Here is an 18,406-nt window from a genome sequence, read left to right as displayed (position 1 = left end):
CAAGAACTCAGGCTATTACAGGCCTTGTCTTTTGATTTACCCAACAATGCAGCCAAGTGGCTATACCATTTGATTTCTAGAGTATTCAGAAACTATTTCTCAGATTCTGAGTAAAGGCAGTTCTGGGGTTTAAAGTATTATGGAATTATTTCGTTTGATTGAACTTGCAAGCATAAGGTCACAGAAGATGGTGGCATTTCTCCAGAGATAAATAATTATCCTGATCACTACTGTTACTAGTGTTCTGTTGCGGAGTTGCTGTTTGCCTTTACATATAAAGTGCTCCCTGAGAGAAGACTGGAATTCCAAAGCCCAGCTAGAATTCTTCCACCGAAATTTTAAAAGACTATCTATTCCATTCAGAAGTTAGTAATTTGAGAAAATACAAATACATGCTTAACAATGGTAATTACTTTTAGAGACAGAAGGCACACAGAGTGTGAAGGCTGGGGACACACAAAGACAAACTTTGTTCCCTTCAACAACCCTAGAAAGTAGAGAGAGAAGATACTATGATACCCCATTTTGTACATCAGGAAAATAAGACTCATGTCACATTGCAAGATTGTATCAAAACATCTCATGTATCCCATAAATATATACAGTTACTATGTACCTACTAAAATTAAAACAAAATAAGACTCAGAAAAGGTGAGAAATTTGTTCAGAGTCACCCAGCCAGTAGCAAGTTCAATTTAGTTTTTCCCTTGGCAGCAAGTCTAAAACTTTTTTCTATTCCATTATGCTCCATCTTGAAATTTGGATATAAAATTTGAAGACACATGTCCAAGTTGACCTACTGTCAGCTGATACTTTACCTAATATCTGTTGAGTGCCTACTAGGCATCTGGCTCTATTCCAGAGTCTTTCATAATATTCCTTTAAATCTTATCAGAACTCTGTGAGTTACAGTATTATAATCTTTGCTTCACAAATGAAGAAATGGAGGCCTAGAAACGAAAACAGTTTACTCATGCCCCCTCACCAGGAAGTAGTGGAGTGAAAATACAACTTGTGGCTCAACTAAGTGCTTTTCCTTCTAACACTGGTATTTTAATACTCTCAAGGAAGAGCTCTCATCAGCAGACAATACAAACCTTGAATAAGGTTTAGCCCCAGACAGACACATGCCCTTCAGTCTAGGTTAACTGCATGTTGTAGGACACTTGTCAAGCAAATCACTGTAGTTTGGAGTGTTTTTGTATGTGGCTAGGAGCCATCTGGTCATATTAGAAAAACAAACCATTTCTAAATAATGTCATGTGTGAGCCAACAAGAGGTCCATTCTTTCACTTCTTCTCAGGGGGCCTCCTAACCTCCTCTACTGGAATGAATGTTAAGGCTCTCCTTATACTGACCCAGAGTAATTTGTTTTAGTAATGTCTGAGCACTCTGAGGTAATGGTCTTAATGACCTCCACCAATGCTTTTAAGGGAGTAAGAACCGTGAGTAAATAGAACATTCTAATATTTTTTCTTTTTTTTCTACGTTTAAAAATAACTAGAAAATTGACTAACAGTGAATTAGGATGCATGTCACCATAAACCTCGAGAAAGGGAATTTGAAAGAAAATATTTAGTTACAGGGCAAATTTGAAAATGGCAGACATCTTAGAGAAAAAAAGAGCAGGAAAGAGAATAAGAATAGACTACTTTCCTAGACTGCTGACTTGTATGAATCATGACAACATCGTTTATGGGTGTTTCCGTATACCAGACATTTTATAGGAAATAACTAACTCCATCCTCATAAAAACCCAGTGAAGTAGGTTTGTCTTATTAGTTCCACATTATAGATGAAGAAGCTGAAGCTAGAAAGCGGCAAGGCTGGAATTCAAACCCAAATCCATCTCTGCCTTTAAAAGTTAGTTCTTCTTTTCACACCAGCTCCCACGCTGAGGGCAGAGCATGGAATCCACACTAGTGGGTTCCGAAGTATTGTTGAAAAAGGAGTTCAGGGTAAAACTTTGGGAGAGTTTCTCATTCTTCCAGAATGCGCTTCGGAATTGTCTTCATTCTTCTATCTGAAATGGAAGTTCTTGGGAGCTCAGTCACAGCCATGGTCAAAAGGAAGAGATGCATTCCAAAGCTGACAAACAGCCCTTCACTTTGCCCACTTGGAGAGAGGGTGTTGGTCTCTGGGGGTACTTTAAAAATTTATAAAATGTAATTTCTTCTCTTTTGAATATAAGCTATTTTGTAATCCCAGCACTTTGGAAGGCCGAGGCGGGCAGATCACGAGATCAGGAGATCGAGACCATCCTGGCTAACAGGGTGAAACCTGGTCTCTACTAAAAATATAAAAAATGAGCTGGGCTTGGTGGTGGGTGCCTGTAGTCCCAGCTACTCGGGAGGCTGAGGCAGGAAAATGGTGTGAATCCGGGAGGCGGAGCTGCAGTGAGTTGAGATGCGCCAGCCTGGGCCACTGAGCGAGATGCCGTCTCAAAAAGTAAATAAATAAATAAATAAATAAATAAATAAATAAATAAATAAGCCATTTTAACTGGGTAAGATGATATTTCATTATAGTTTTAGTTTTGATTTTCTTTTATCTGATGATCAATGATGTTGAGCACTTTTTTCTTTGTTTATATATATATATATATATATTTTGAGCCAGAGTCTCCTTCTGTTGCCCAGGCTGGAGTACAGTGGCAGGATCTCAGCTCACTGCAAGCTCTGCCTCCCCGCCTCAAGTGATTCTCCTGCCTCAGTTTCCCGAGTAGCTGGGACTGCAGGCATGCACCACCACACCTGGCTAATTTTGTATTTTTAGTAGTGACGGGGTTTCACCCTGTTTGCCAGACTGGTCTCAAACTCCTGACCTCAAGTGATCCACTTGCCTTGGCCTTCCAAAGTGCTTCAATTTCAGGAATGAGCCACTGTGCCCGGCCTGTCGAGCACATTTTCATATGCCTGTTTGCCATTTGTTTGTCTTCTTTTAAGAAATATTTATTTAAATCTTTTGCCCATTTTTTGAACAAACTAGATTTTTTTTCCCCATAGAGTTGTTTTTAAAAAAAGATGTAAACAGTAAAAGAGAAATACTTCATCCACTTCTCAGCTTAAGAAACAAAAGTTGACAAACCCAGTTAAAACTCTCCACGTGCTCCTCCCTGATTTCATCTCCTTTCTCCCTTCTAGAGATAACCATGCTCCTGAATTCAAGATGGGTCATTGTCTTGAAATTCTCTATAGTTTCCACATATGTTTGTATACTTATAAAATATATTTTTAAATTTTGCATATTTTCAATTTTATATAAATGGTTTCATATTTATTCATTCTCCTGAAATTTATAGTTTTTGCTTCTCATCATGTCTGAAGTATTTATCCATGTTACTGTGTGTAGCTGTTTTTCTTTCATTTTCATTGCTAAATAATATTCCATTGTTTGAATATATCACTATTTATTTAGATATTCTACCATTGATGGATATTCTCCACTTTTTCTGTGACATATAATGCTGCTAATCCTACATGTCTTATTATGTATATGTCAAGAGTTTTTCTTGTAAATATAGCTATATTTACTAAAATTGAGTTTTCTTTCCTAACAATTTTATTTCAAGGATTATCCCTGTAAAAAACTCTTGAGGTGGACACAGTGTCTCATGCCTGTAATCCCAGCACTTTGGAAGGCTGAGGCGGGTGGATCACCTGAGGTCAAGAGTTTGAGCCCAGCCTGACCAACATGGTGAAACCCTGGCTCTATTAAAAATACAAAATTAGCTGGGTTTGGTGGTGCATGCCTAATCCCAAGTACTTGGGAGGCTGAGGCAGGAGAATAGCTTGAACCTAGGAGGCGGAGGTTGCAGTGAGCCAAGATCAAGCCACTGCACTCCTGCCTGAGCAACAAGAATGAACCTCCTTCTCAAAACAAAAACAAAGACAAAACAAAACAACAACAAAAAACTCTTGACATGTACATAGTGAGATGTAAAATGTTGTAACACCTAGTTCTCCTAACTGACTGTGTCAATTTACAATTTAATTTAATTTTATTTTGTAGAGACAGAATCTTGCCATGTTACCCAGTCTGGTCTCACACTCCTGGTCTCAAGCAATCCTCCTGCTTTGGCCGCCGAAAGCACTGGGATTACAGGCATGAGCCATAGTGCCTGGCCTACACTTTAATGGTTTTATTTTTTAATACCATCTCCAATACTTGGTATTGTTAGACTTTTTATCTTTTGCTACTCTGAAGGACTGAAAGAACATCTCATGATTTTAAAATACATATCTTTGATTATTAGTCAGGATGAGTGGCTTCTCATTTGTTCATAAGCCATTTTTTTCTTGTGCTATCATTTGTCATTGTTCATATTTATGTTTCTTTTGATTTATGAGTGTTCTTTATATATTCAGGCTATAATTTTTTTATCGATGTACGCATTGCAAGTAACTTCTCCTATCTGTAATTGTTTTTGTATCTTGACTTTAGCATTAGCAATGCCAAGTACACAAAATTAATCACTATTTTATAATTTTTGGTGCTATCATTTTTACTGTTCAAGAACATTACAATGGAATTTGTATGAAGACTACTGTGATTTAAAATTATCAATGTCACTGGTACTTATAGGGAAGCTTCCATAGAGGTCTCCATTTTAGATACATTTGAACTTCCATGTAATTTTCCTTTAGGACAAAATAATCATGTAATCAGCTCAAGAGAAGTTTTTACATGTGAATAATTTGGATATAATTTTATGTGACTTTTTTCTCTTGTTTCAGAAGATGAGAGGAATTGTGTTTTTAACAAGGCATTTAAATATTAGTATATTTTAAAACAAATGTAACCACCTAAAAACTGGAGTGTGCTTGTTGGGGTGAGTTCCCTTCAAAGCAAAAATAAAAATTAAAGTTATCCTCTAATTTACAAGGACTGTTCCTCACAGCTTGGTTCTTGGTCATCTAGTGCTAACTACCATCTATCCTGTGTGGATAACTTAGCCTTTCCCTAGTATAAAATTGAGAGGCAATATAGCATAGTGGCTAAGGCTTTGTGGTAGGAAAGCTCCATCACTTTCCACAGGTCCTTTTTGATCAAATTACTTAAAATACTTAAACCCCAGTTCTGAATCTGAAAATATGACAAATGCTGCCTTTGTCATGAGCCTTTCTTGGTGGTTAAATTAGGCAACATCTGTATTGTACCTGCACATTCAATTAACAGTAGTTACTATTACATGGTTGTAATGAAACCTTCATCCAGTTGAAAACATACTTTAAAAATGCTTTAGCTTCTCAAAGGAAACATGCTTCTTTTTATTCTCTTTAGAGGCACTTGTTGAGAACTAAGAATTTCTCTAAAAAAGGTACAGTTCTGTGAAAGGGAATGAAAATTAACTTTTTCTTTCTTGATCTTCAAATGGAACTGTTGGTTTTGTTAAGCAACTCAGCTACACAAGAACATAGTGTGGTAGGCTGCGCCTCAAAGGCCAACAAAACCTGAAAATATGACCCATTCATATTGGGATGATAGAGACCTAGCCCATGTTGCTCCTGGCAGAACATTTTGTTTGGCCACAATGTTTTTCAAAGCTACAGAACACTCTAGTTGTTCCGTTGTATACAATGTACTTATTATTTGGCTTTACCCTGCTCTATATTAAAGCTTATTTGTCTGTCCCATGGATGCCTCTAATACACACACACACAAACACACCCATTGTACACACTAATGCTTAAATTGAACTAATGACTTATACACAGAAAGCAACTCTTGGTAACATAATTAAGAGAGACTGGTTTAGATTTCCTTTGCCAATTGTGATCTACTGGTTTCTCCCAGAGACACATAATTTGTTTAGAATTTCGTAAATATATGCCTGGTTTTTCTAACAGGGATTCAGACTCTCTTAATGTTAGAAAGTTTCAGTCTTAAATCGTCTATCTTAAACTAACAAATAAACCTAAAAATGCTTTGGTGAAATACACATCTGAAAAGACTACAAATGGGTAAAGAGAATCAGAAACCTTAGCTTGGAATCCTTGGGATTCTGTATAATTTACTAGCTGTGGGACCTGAAATAAGTCACTTAATCCCTCTGAGCCTCAGTTTACCTCATTTATAAAGTGAGGATGCTAAAAGAAGTATAAATACAGAGAGTAAAGACTTGGGCTGCTGGTTATTTGATCAAAGTGAATTCAGGGAAGTGCCCTAAGAAAACTATATAGCTTGCACTTTTCCAGAATATATCTCTTAGTTTGCACATGAAAATCTATATCATTTTAAAAGACTTCTCACTTGTGTTATCCTCAGAAGGATAACAAGGGGTCTTGGCAGAACCCCGCTGATATCACAAGTCTCGCAGGCACCGAGGCAGTAGGTAAAGGTATCTGGTTCTGAAGGTCATCTCACAGGTCACCTAGGCCCAGTAAATCGGGAAACAGAAGCTGCTCCTTGACCTCATTTTCCCTACTCTGGGCCCGTCTGTAAACAAGTGACTTGAGAGAAGTATGAGGTCTGCTTGTTGCCAGGGGTTCTGTTGCTTCCTCCTAACAGAGAAAGCTCTTTCTGCTATTTTCAAAGGCAGCTGCTTCTGGCAGGAGCCAGGTAGGACAGGGCTGCCTTTGGCTCACTAACATCAAAATCATTGCTGACATGCTCCTGCAGGGTAGGGTCTGGGGCAGGAAAGTGTCTTCTCAGTGTTTACCTCTCAGAGGTCATTTAAGCCCATGTCCTGGCAGGCAGGTCTCATCTTTTATGGGGTGGAGACTGCGGTGGGCAGGGAAACTGAACTCAAGAGGGAAGGTCGGTTAATCCCGCCTTAGAAAGAAGCAAGGACATTGTGATCAGAGACTCCAAGATTGTTGTGGGTGCTGTTACCTTCAAGGTGACCATGTGAGTTCGGAACTTTCTGCTGAGGGGAAATGAAAGCCCCACAAGCATTGCTATAGGACGAGAACTATGTCTCCAAGAATAACATGCCTAAACTCAAGATTTGTCTCATGTGGATTGTGTTTTAATGGAGTGTCGCCTTTCTGTGGAGAGGCTGTGGTTTGACCCGCAGGAACTAGAGGATTCACTTTAAAGGGTCCATTCCGTTGAGTTCAAATAGGGCTACTTTTAGCAGTAGTTGCTGCTTCTGGAATAACTTGTTAAATATGTGTTTGAGTGTTTTGTTGAGACATCACTCTTTTCTTTTTGCCTTGTGTTTTCCTCTCCTTCTCCCAGGAAGGTAGCTTTGCCCTCTGAGCCTTTCCCTTGCCTCAAGAGAGGTTTATGTAGTGGGCATAGGAAGCAAAAATTACTATAAACCATGGATCTTTCTAGATCTTCTGTTCCCAATAACTGAGCCCTTTGAGTAGATTGTACCAGGGAGATGGGGGAAAAATAAGTGTCTTTTGAGAAGGGTGACTCCCTAAGACTGGAGTGAATGGAAATCTGCATGGAGACTGGGGGGATGTGCTCCCTGCACCATGAAGAGACCCAGGAAGGAGACAGGACTGAAGAAAGCTGCAGCTAAGGCGGCTGGACGCTAGCACAGGGCTCTGCCCACAGACAGCAGGGGATTCTATAGACGCCAGACTCTGCAGTATCCTGGAACAGCGAAACCCGGACAATGAGCATGCATCATCATCAGGGTGAACTGAAGGCCTCCCTTCAGTTCTCCTTCTATTTCCTACATTCTAGTTGGAGCCTGAGTCTCCCACATTATAGGTGGAGCTTAAAGAGAAGACTCCTCTCCGTCAACCCCAGTAATGAGAGGTTGAATTTTTCTACACCTTAGAAGGCAGGAGGCTGGCGGGGCAGGAAAAATTTTTCCTGTACCCTCATAGGTTTAGTACTTGGTGCCCTCCCAATGAAACTGACAAAAAACGAATTGGCAAGAGACAAGACAAATTGTATGCATGAATGCACACAGAAGTTTGTAGCAAAATGTGACTCAAGGAAGTGGTTAAAGATTAATGCTAAATCTTTAAATCTAAAGTGTTAAAGATTATGTACAATCTTTAGTAGGGGAAGGGGAGTGGGAGAAAGGGCATTTACAGGAAAGCGAATGACTTTTAGGAAAGGTGAACTGGCCCTTAAGAGAATGGATGGGAGACAAAGGTAGTTTTCTGGCCAGGTTTGTTTAGAGAAATTCTTATTCTTGCGCCAACTTCTCCTCTCTAGCCATAGGAGTCAATCTTCCCTGGTTAACTCTCAAGGAGGGGATTTATAATCATTGAATTCTTTGGGGAGGCTCTGCTTTTAAAAAGACAGCTAAGGAGAGCTCAAGAAAAAAAATCTCTTCACAATGGTATATTCAGCATTTCTTCACACTCAAATTTGGATTAAATTTGAAGGAAGTAAAGAAATGAAATACTTCTCTTACACCCAACTTTATGGAGTAAGAGGTTTGTATAGGCTACAAATGCACAGGACCCTGGGAGCTGAAATACATAAAATAGACTCAGTGGGTGACAATTTAGTGCAGGTTTTTTCATCAGGGTAGACTCACATTGAAACTCATTCCCTGAAAATGGGACAGATGAGCGGAAGACTTTGAAAAGGTTAAAAAAGAGCAAGAGATGGAGACTCACTGGTAATGGTTGAAACATTGAGCCATTTTTATGGGACTCTGGTATATGACTTTTTCTATTTATCTATACTCCAACTTTCTCCACAAGTCTCTTTATCCTTCAAAACCAAATAATCATTAGTATCTGGAGAAAAAAAGTACTGATCAATGCATAAGAATTCCTGTGTTCTCTCTTCCAATCTTCAGAGGACGGTGTGCATAAAATTCTTCTTTTAAAAAATACCTTCCATAACTGGGTGATACCATAAGGCAAATTATTATTTTTGCAGTTTTCATTCTCTTTTTAATTTTTGAAAACTTTTATGTTTTTTAGAGACAAGGTCTCACACTGTCACCTAGACTAAAGTGCAGTGGTATCATCATAGCTCACTTACTACGTCTTGAACTCTTGGGCTCAAGCAACCTTCCTGCGTCAGCCTCCCCAATAGTACTACAGGTGTGTGCCAGGCTAATTTTATTTTTGTAGAGATGAGGTCTCTTTATACTGCTCAGGCTGGTCTTGAACTCCTGGCCTCAAGTGATCCTCTTGCCTAGGCCTCCCAAACTGCTGGAATTATAGACATGAGTCGCTATACTCAGCCTCATCCTTTTTTTTTTTTTTTTTTTTTTTAAAGGTTTTGTCCCTGCTACATCTTTACCAGTATGGGATTATCCTAGCTTTCTGATGGCTCCTGAATATAGTCTTTTTTTCATCCCCTTGCTAACTTCAATACCCTTGCATTTCCCTAAACCACTAGCAACAGAAGAATTATTGAACAATATATTATTTACTGAAACTCTGGTAAGGATAAGAGGGGATTCCATTTTTCTTATATGCTCCACAGCAAACTCTTTCAAAATATTGTTAAATATCTCTGTTTCCCAAAGTTCTCATTATGGCTACTCAGCAAATGGGGTGTTCTCCTTTTTGCTTTTTCCAAGCACGGTCCAGTTTCCTCTATTTTGCTGAGTAATTCAGTTCTTCTCCTAAATTTGCAATCCCTACTTAGCTAGGTGCTCAACAAAGCAAAAAGATCTACAATATATATGACTCCCTCCTCCTCTTAGAAGGAAGTTTAGTGACTGTTACTACTTGAAAATGGACTTGAATATCTCATTCTGCCCTACTTTCATCTCATCCCTGCTATGTAGTTGATCAAAGTGTGTTTTCCCAAATATACAGAGCAATTTCTCTTCGAAGAGTGTTGGTAAATGTAATTTTCTATGCCTAATTCCCTAATAATACGGCTGCTTATAAGGGCCATTGGCTGTTAGCAGATTCTAGGAACACCAATTTTGGAAAGTTTAGCAGTCGAGTATCTTAGAAAAGATGCTCCTTCCCTGAGGGTGACCGGAAACTTCTGATTTTCTTAAATTTGGAAACAGCCTGAATAATGAGAGACAGGACTAGCTGGATTTCCTAGGCCAACTAAGAATCCCTGAGCCTAGCTGCGAAGGTGACAGCATCCACCTTTAAACATGGGACTTACAATTTAGCTCACACCCAGCCAATCAGGTAGTAAAGAGAGCTCACTAAAATGCGAATTAAGCTAAAACAGATGGTAAGAAATAGCCAATCATCTATTGCCTGAGAGCACAGAGGGAGGGACAATAATTGGGATATAAATCCAGGCATTCGTGCCAGCAGGGGCAACACACTTTGGGTCCCCTCCCATTTTATGGGAGCACTGTTTTCACTGTATTAAATCTTGCAACTGCACACTTTTCTGGTCTGTGTTTGTTATGGCTTGAGCTGAGCTTTTGCTCGCCGTCCAGCACTGCTATTTGCCGCCATCGCAGACCCACCTCTGACTTCCACCCCTCTAGATCCAGCCTGGTGTCCACTGTGCTTCTGATCCAGCTAGGCGCCCATTGCCTCTCCTGATCAGGCTAAAGACTTGCCATTGTTCCTGCACAGCTGAGTGCCTGGGTTCATCCTAATCGAGCTGAACACTAGTCGCTGGGTTCCATGGTTCTCTTCTGTGACCCATGGCTTCTGATAGAGCTGTAACACTCTCTGCATGGCCCAAGATTCCATTCCTTGGAATGTGTGAGTCCAAGAACCCCAGGTCAAAGAACAAGAGGCTTGCTGCCATCTTGGAAGTGGCCCGCCACCATCTTGAGAGCTCTAAGAAAAAGGACCCCCCCACCCCGCCCTGTAAAAATAGGAAATAAAAGTGACTACGAAATAATTCTGTTTTGGCTACTATTACTTCTTAACAAATTACCCTAAAACTTAGTGACTTAAAACAACCATTTTATTTTGCTAATAATTCTTTGGGGCCAGGAATTTGGGAAGAGCTTGGCTGGGTGTTTCAGGCATGAGATATCTCAAGCAGTTGGAGTCAGATGTCACAGGGCTTCTGTCCTCTGAAGATTAGACTGGTCTAGACATTCAAGACAACTCTCCCACAAGGCTGGCTGTTGGTGTTGACTGTTTGCTGGGAATGACACTGGGCTGTCAAGTGCAGTACCCACTTAATAGTCTTTCCATGGAGTTTGGCTTCCTAACATCGTGGTGACATCAGGGTAGTTGAACTTCTTACACAACAGCTCTGGACTCCAAGTGTAAACATTCTAGCAAACAAGGCAAAAACTACATTATCTATTATGACCCAGTCTCTGAAGTCACACAGCATCACTTCTGCTGTATTCCACTAGTAGGAGTAGCCACATGCTTTTCCCAGATTCAAACTGAGGAGAATTAGACTCCCTTCAAGATAGGGGAGTGGCGAGATCACATAATAAGAGCAGGAAAGATGGAGATATTGTTGCAGCCATTTTGGAAAATGCAGTATCTCCCTTTATGTGGAGGTAACAGCCAGAGTCAACTATGTGAGTGAACAAAAATCCAATGTAGAATGGGGTTATCAATGTCCTTTCAAAAGAAGCAATTCCACAATCTTCTGCCATTGCCACCATCTCCTACCATATCATTCATCATTGCATCAAAGGAAATGCACCTGAGGAGATGTGGCTTGAATTTCTATGACTGTTAGTAGAAAGAGTGTTTGGAGGTCTGAAGGTATATAATAAGTTTCCTCCTTGGGATTTAAGTTCACAGTATTACATGGAAATAGAATAATCTTGTTTTAGTTAAAAAGGTTCATTGAATCTAATCATACCTGGGCCTGGACAATCTATTCCACTGGTTTGGCCTACTGAGGACCATGGCAGTATTAGATCTTTAGCCTATGGAAACCTACACAGTGGAGATGTGCCACCCTATTTGTATCTTTCTCCAGCCACTCTGTTACCAAGCCCACACAATACCAAATGTTCAGATTGGGCTGAATTAATTATGTATCAAGAAAATAGTTTAGATTTGATGCTATAAAGATTTCTGCTGGGTTTGTTTCATACTACAAAGGGGTGTAGAATGCTCTCACTAGTTTATCCACTGAAAAGCTTCAGGCATCATTGATTAGCAAGTAGATTCTATGGCTATGGTACATTAAATGGCAAAACATGTGCATGTGTGTGTATGTGACTATGTAGTGCCTTTTCTTCTGGTGAAATTTTAGAATTTCCTTTTATTATATTCTAACTTCTGAGTTACAGGGGTCAACACTGTTTAGTATTAGACATTTATTTTTTTCCTAAATGAAAATATAATACCAAGCCACACTGAGCAGACTGTTTATATTTCTGCATAACTGAAGAGTTCAACTTTCCTTAATGGGATTTTTGGACTCAGCATAGTGGGAAAAACAGGATACCATATCTTGCAGAACCACGTGGCAGTCTTGCAAAATAAACTCCCGATAAAGCTGTAATCCCTTTGTTGGCTTAACTGTGATTAGATTTGAGACACTGGAAAACCCCACAAAGGCTTTGCATGTAAAATGGATGATACCTTTATTATGCACATATTCTCAGGGGGACTGCAGGGAGAGATAGCATGTTTTTTTGCTAAATGCATAATTTCAGCAATGCTTTAAATTTGAATCATATGTACCTCAAATTCTGAGATTTGAAATCCTGGTCTTACCCTCACTCCTCTAAGCATCAGATGCATGTGATTTGCATGGCAATTAGGAAGGAGGTAATATACTTTCCAGGTCAACAGGAATTATGGGGCAGAGGATGAACTCTCATTATTTGATTATGGGTTTAAATTCATCCTGACTCAATATCATGTCCAAGAAGAAAACAGCAGGCCAAGAAGTCATCCTCGGCCTACTGTGTCTACCTATTGATAGAAGGATGGGCGGGCTTTGATTAGTCCTGGTAGCTTTGACTCAAATCTGTGAGGTTTTATATTGCTAGAAAGTGCTAGGCCGGGCGCGGTGGCTCCTGCCTGTAATCCCAGCACTTTGAGAGGCCGAGGCAGGTGGATCACGAGGTCAGGAGCTCAAGATCATCCTGGCTAACACAGTGAAATCCTGTCTCCACCAAAAATACAAAAATTAGCTGGGCATGATGGCGGGCACCTATAGTACCACATAACTCGGGAGGCTGAGGGAGGAGAATGGCATGAACACTGAAGGTGGAGCTTGCAGTGAGCGAGATGGTGCCACTGCACTCCAGCCTGGGTGACAGAGCAAGACTCTGTCTCAAAATAAAGAAACAAAAAGAAAGTGCAGCACTGTGGGTATGCTAGAGGAAACTTCTGACCTAAAGCCCCAGTCTTCATTTAAAGAAGTGACTTGTAGAGCCACAGGAGACCCCCAGATGGCCAAGACCATATTCACTGACAACCTGTGTAATCCTTACTGTGTCCCAAAGAATCCTGATTTTCAGGTAGAGAGTCTGGGCCTCAGAATGTAACTGCCCAAGGGGTTCACCCTGCCCGCTGACTAGACAGCCGTTTCAAGACAGGGGAATTGCAATAGAGAAAGAGTAATTCATGCAGAGCCAGCTGTGCACGAGACCAGGAGTCTTACTATTACTCAAATCAGATTACCCAAGCAATCAGGGAGCAGAGTTTTTAAGGACAATTTGGTGGGTGGGGGGAAGCCAGTGAGCCAGGAGTGCTGACTGGTCAGGGATGAAATCATAAGGAGTCGCAGCTGTCTTCTTGTGCTGAGTCATTTGCTGGGTGGGGCCACAAGATCAGGTGATCCGGTTTATTGCTCTGGGTGGTGCCAGCTGATCCATTAAGTGCAGGCTCTGCAAAACATCTCAAGCCCTGATCTTCGGTGCATTTTAGGGAGGGTCAGAATCTTGTAGCCTCCAATGGCATGACTCCTAAATCATAATTTCTAATCTTGTGGCTATCACTAGTCCTACAAAGGCAATCTAATCCCCAGGCAAGGAGGAGGTCTGCTTTGGGAAAGGATTGTTATCATTTTTGTTTTAAACTATAAAACATAAACTACATTTATTCCAAAGTTAGTTCAGCCTACACCCAGGAATGAACAAGGACAGCTTGGAGGTAAGAAGCAGGATGGAATTGATTAAGTTAGATCTCTTTCACTGTCTTAGTCATAATTTTGCAAAGGTGGTTTCAAGAAACAGGTTTGAGAGCATTGGGCCTCACACTGTTGTCTAGGACCAGGAAAGTTGGGGAGAGTTTCAAAATTCTGAGGTCAAGACTGTATCTAGCCTAATTAAATCCAAAATGCTGGGGGTGAGGGTCCAGGCTTCAGCAGTTTTTAAAGCTTTTAAGGGATTCCATTACATAAGTCAAGTTGAGAACCACCGTTCCCAATTTCTACATACAACGTTAGTGAACCAGCGCTATAAATCTCCTAACCTGTGGAATATGACACTTCGCTGGAGGAGTTTGGGAATTTAGGATAGGACTGATCTTCATTGTATATGCAACACAGATGGAAGCAGTTGAACTCATAAACTCGATCAGTAGCTGTCAGGTTAAAGGCACTAAAAAATATTTTGTTTAAAAGCCAGCCCCCTATAGCGGAGTTTTGCCATTCTTTCTCTCTCCCCTTTTCTTTGTGGTTTCTGTATCCTTTCATTCACCATCCCAACCCCAGAGTGCTAGCTGGCTATGATCCTATTTTTAACTAAAAAAAAAAAAAATAAACTCGGGTTATGCTGCCTGTTGCTTGCTCCCACTGATAAGGCAGTCAGCAGCTGTGTTCACAAATATCTGGAAAACAGATCTATTCCAATAATCTGGAAAATTATGCTGTAGACCACAAAGATTTGCTGCAATGGGGCCATTGAGTGAGGGTGATAAAGTCCGTTGTATTTCCTTTTTGAAACTGGATGAAGCTATGTGGATAAGGGAGCAAGAATTCTGTAGGAAGTGATATACATAGTTTTGTTGCTACTTATCTCCTCACTTAAAGATAAGGAAGGTGGAAAACAAGAGTCTTTAGAATGGAAAGCTCTTCAGTGTCCTTTCAGACTAGTTGCCTTGAGGCTGGCACCTGATAAGCTCATTCCTGGACAGAATGTGTGTGGGGTACAATCTTACGGTGCCTTCACATTAGGTGCTGGAGCACTTAAAACTTCTTTCATCCATTATTTTCACATCCATTTCACTGGAGGAAATCATCTTTCAAACTTGTAGAGGAAAAATGTAAACAGCCCAGTATCCAAAAAGTTTATTTACCATGCAGGTTGAAAATCCTGGTAAGTAAGCTAAACAAAAATTTAACATGGAAGTATTTGCTAAAATTCCTGCCTCTCTTCTGAAACCTGGATAATATAGTCTACTTTGCTCTTAAGTGTCTCAGTGATGATGATAAAACCATGAAAATGGTGATTCTGCTCTTGGAAAACACGCACACAGCTGTTTTTGTATATGGTTGGGATGTGTGCTGCTCTAATTAAATATGAAGTTGTTTGAGTCATGATTCACTTTGTGCCCCTGTAACAGAATACCTGACTGAGACTGGGTAATTTATAAAGAATAAAGATTTAGGCTGGGCGCGATGGCTCACGCCTGTAATCCCAGCACTTTGGGAGGCTGAGGCGGACGGATCATGAGGTCAGGAGATCCAGACCATCCTGGCTAACATGGTGAAATCCCGTCTCTACTAAAAATACAAAAAATTAGCCGGGTGTGGTGGCGGGCGCCTGTAGTCCCAGCTACTCGGGAGGCTGAGGCAGGAGAATGGCTGAACCAGGGAGGCGGAGCTTGCAGTGAGCCGAGATAGCGCCACTGCACTCCAGCCTGGGCCAAAGAGTGAGACTTCATCTCAAAATAAATAAGTAAATAAATAAATAAATAAAGAATAAAGATTTATTTCTCATAGTTCTGGAGGCTGGGAAGTCCAAGGTCTTGGGGCCCACATCTGGCAAGGGACTTCTTGTTGCATCATCACATGGAGGAAAGCAGACGCAAGAGAGCACAAGTTCGGGGGACGGTGGAAGGGGACTGAATTCATCCTAACCACGTTAATCACCGCATCAGGGCAGAGCAGAGCCTGCACGACCCAGTTACCTCTTAAAGATCTCACCTCTTAACACTGTTGCATTGGGGGTTAAGTTCCCAACATATGAATTCAAGGGGCACATTCAACCCATAGCAGTCTGTTTTGGGAAACAGTATCTTGAGTTATGCTTAGCTTTACAATTATTTGCTCAAAATGTTTTTTGGCATTGTTGTTTAGAAATTTTTTTCTGCTCTGAATATCCATTCAGTTGATGAAAGTGGATTGATATGTATATCACAAGTACACATTTTATAAACTGAAGCAATATGTGTTCGTTAGAGAAAAAGAAACACAAAGGATTTTTGTTTTAAATTTCATAGGGAAGATTAAAGCAAGCACAGTTCGAGACTCTTACTGTCTTTTGCCACTTTAACATCCTCTAGTGTATCTGAGGCAATATAGGATAGTGGAATAAATAGCTAGCTATCAGCTTGCCAGAGTTCAGATCCCAGCTCCATCACCACTGGCAAAGTGGCTTTGAGCAGGTTATTCAGCTTTTCCAAAGCTCGATCTCCACACCTATAAATGCAAAATTTAAAATACTGTTTACCTCATAGAGTAGATGTGAAGATTAAGCCAGATCATAAAGGCAAAGTAAGTATTAAAATATTTCAAAGATCTCACTTCAGTTTAATATAGCAGTTATTTTTTACTTTTAGAAGGAATGTTTATCTTGATTATAGAAACCAGTTCAACAAAGTTGGTTGAACTTAGACCTTTCTTGAGACATATAATGCATAAAATTCATAACTACTTTTGAAAATTAGAACGTACTTTTTATTTCTTTATGAGAACTAATAAAAATACAGTGTTCTTCCTTAAGAAATGTTGAACCTTATCAAATGAGATATAATCCAGTTAATGAACTTGAGATTTTTTCCATTCTGCTGTAGATCTTCGATCCTGGAATGTTGATGCTAACTAGAATTTTAAAGAACATATCCTCTGTCAGGTCTCTGAGCCTAAGCTAAGCCATCATATCCCCTGTGACCTGCACGTATACATCCAGATGGCCTGAAGCAACTGAACCTTCACAAAACAAGTGAAAATAGCCTTAATTGATGACACTCCACCATTGTGATTTGTTCCTGCCCCACCCTAACTAATCAATTGACTTTGTGACAATACACCCTCTCCACCCTTAAGAAGGTACTTTGTAATATTATCGCCCTGCCCTTAAGAAGGTCCTTTGTAATATTCTCCTCACCCTTAAGAATGTACTTTGTAAGAAGATATACCTCCTGCCCGCAAAAAATTGCTCCTAACTCCACCGCCTATCCCAAACCTATAAGAACTAATGATAATCCCACCACACTTTGCTGACTCTCTTTTCAGACTCAGCCCGCCTGCACCCATGTGATTAAAAAGCTTTATTGCTCACACAAAGCCTGTTTGGTGGTCTCTTCACACGGACGCATGACATCTTCGAGTGTCGCTGTGGAGGGAGTAATATATTCAAGCTTTCAAAAGGAGGCAGTCCCATGAAGGCACTCTCTTCTCTCTTTTTCTGTCTCTTTCTTTTTCTCCCTTTCTTTTTCCCTCCCACTCTTTCTCTCTCTTATTATTTTCTCTGACAATTCCACTCTTTCTCAGTAAGAAACAGATTCTGTCGTCCTCCTCCCTGTCACGGTCCCTTTCTGCATCTGTAAACCCCAAATATCAGAGACAGATCTCAGTCAAATTAGGAAGTTTATTTTGCCAAGGTTAAGGACTCGCCTATGACACAGCCTTGGGAAGTGCTGACGGCATGTGCCCAAGGTAGTCGGGGCACAGCTTGGTTTTATACATTTTTAGGGAGACAGAGGACATCAATCAATATATGTAAGATATATATTGGTTCATTTCAGCAAGGCAGGACAATTCGAAGCAGGGAGGGGGCTTCCAGGTCTTAAATAGACAAGAGACAAATGATTGCATTCTTTTGAGTTTCTGATTAGTATTTCCAAAGGAAGCAATTCGATGTGCATTTCTCTCGGTGAGCTGAGGGATAACTTTGAACCTGTCTGTCCTTCGTCTGCAAGGAATTGCCTTGTGGAGAAATTGTGAAGGAGGTATGTAGTTTTTTTTTTTTTTTTTTTTTCTTAGTAGCTATCTTTTTTAGAAATAGAATGAGAGACAAGCTTGCCCAAAGCAATTCCTAGCTTGACTTTTCACTTTGGCTTAGTGAATTTGGTGTCCCTAGATTTATTTTCCCTTCACACATCCTTCACACTTTAGGTGCCTCAGTCCTGGACCGAATGCTGATGAAGACTCTAACTCAGGTACTGCATCAGGGCAGAAAGGTGTGATGCCTTTCCTTACCCATCATAAGGGTCACGACCAATATTCTTATAGCAAAAGACAGTTTAAGAAGCAAAAAGCATAATACAAAATCTTATGTCACATGGGAACTTTCAGAAATGAAGACCCAAAGACCCAGGGAAAAGTGTCCATTTTTACACTTAAGTTTGATGAAGAAAGGACAGCTGTGTAGAAACATGCCTAGGCAAAAAGGTATGATCTAATGATAATAGACTGAGGGGAAAACCTAGCAAGGGCTGTCTGC

General features: G+C 40.3%; 1 protein-coding gene across 1 annotated transcript in view; it reads left to right on the top strand.

Moving 5' to 3' along the window:
- Positions 1–17,211, top strand: part of CD200R1L (CD200 receptor 1 like) — a 61,019-nt gene extending 43,808 nt beyond the window's left edge. Inside the window, exon 6 of the mRNA XM_023213213.1 lies at positions 16,755–17,211. Coding sequence (XP_023068981.1) covers positions 16,755–16,776 — 22 coding nt within the window. The 3' untranslated portion in view covers positions 16,777–17,211. The remainder of the gene's footprint in view (positions 1–16,754) is intronic.
- The last annotated feature ends 1,195 nt before the right edge of the window (positions 17,212–18,406 follow it).

Source organism: Piliocolobus tephrosceles, chromosome 2 (genome assembly GCF_002776525.5).
Source record: "Piliocolobus tephrosceles isolate RC106 chromosome 2, ASM277652v3, whole genome shotgun sequence".
NCBI lineage: Eukaryota > Metazoa > Chordata > Mammalia > Primates > Cercopithecidae > Piliocolobus > Piliocolobus tephrosceles.
This window is presented reverse-complemented; position numbering and strand designations above follow the sequence as displayed.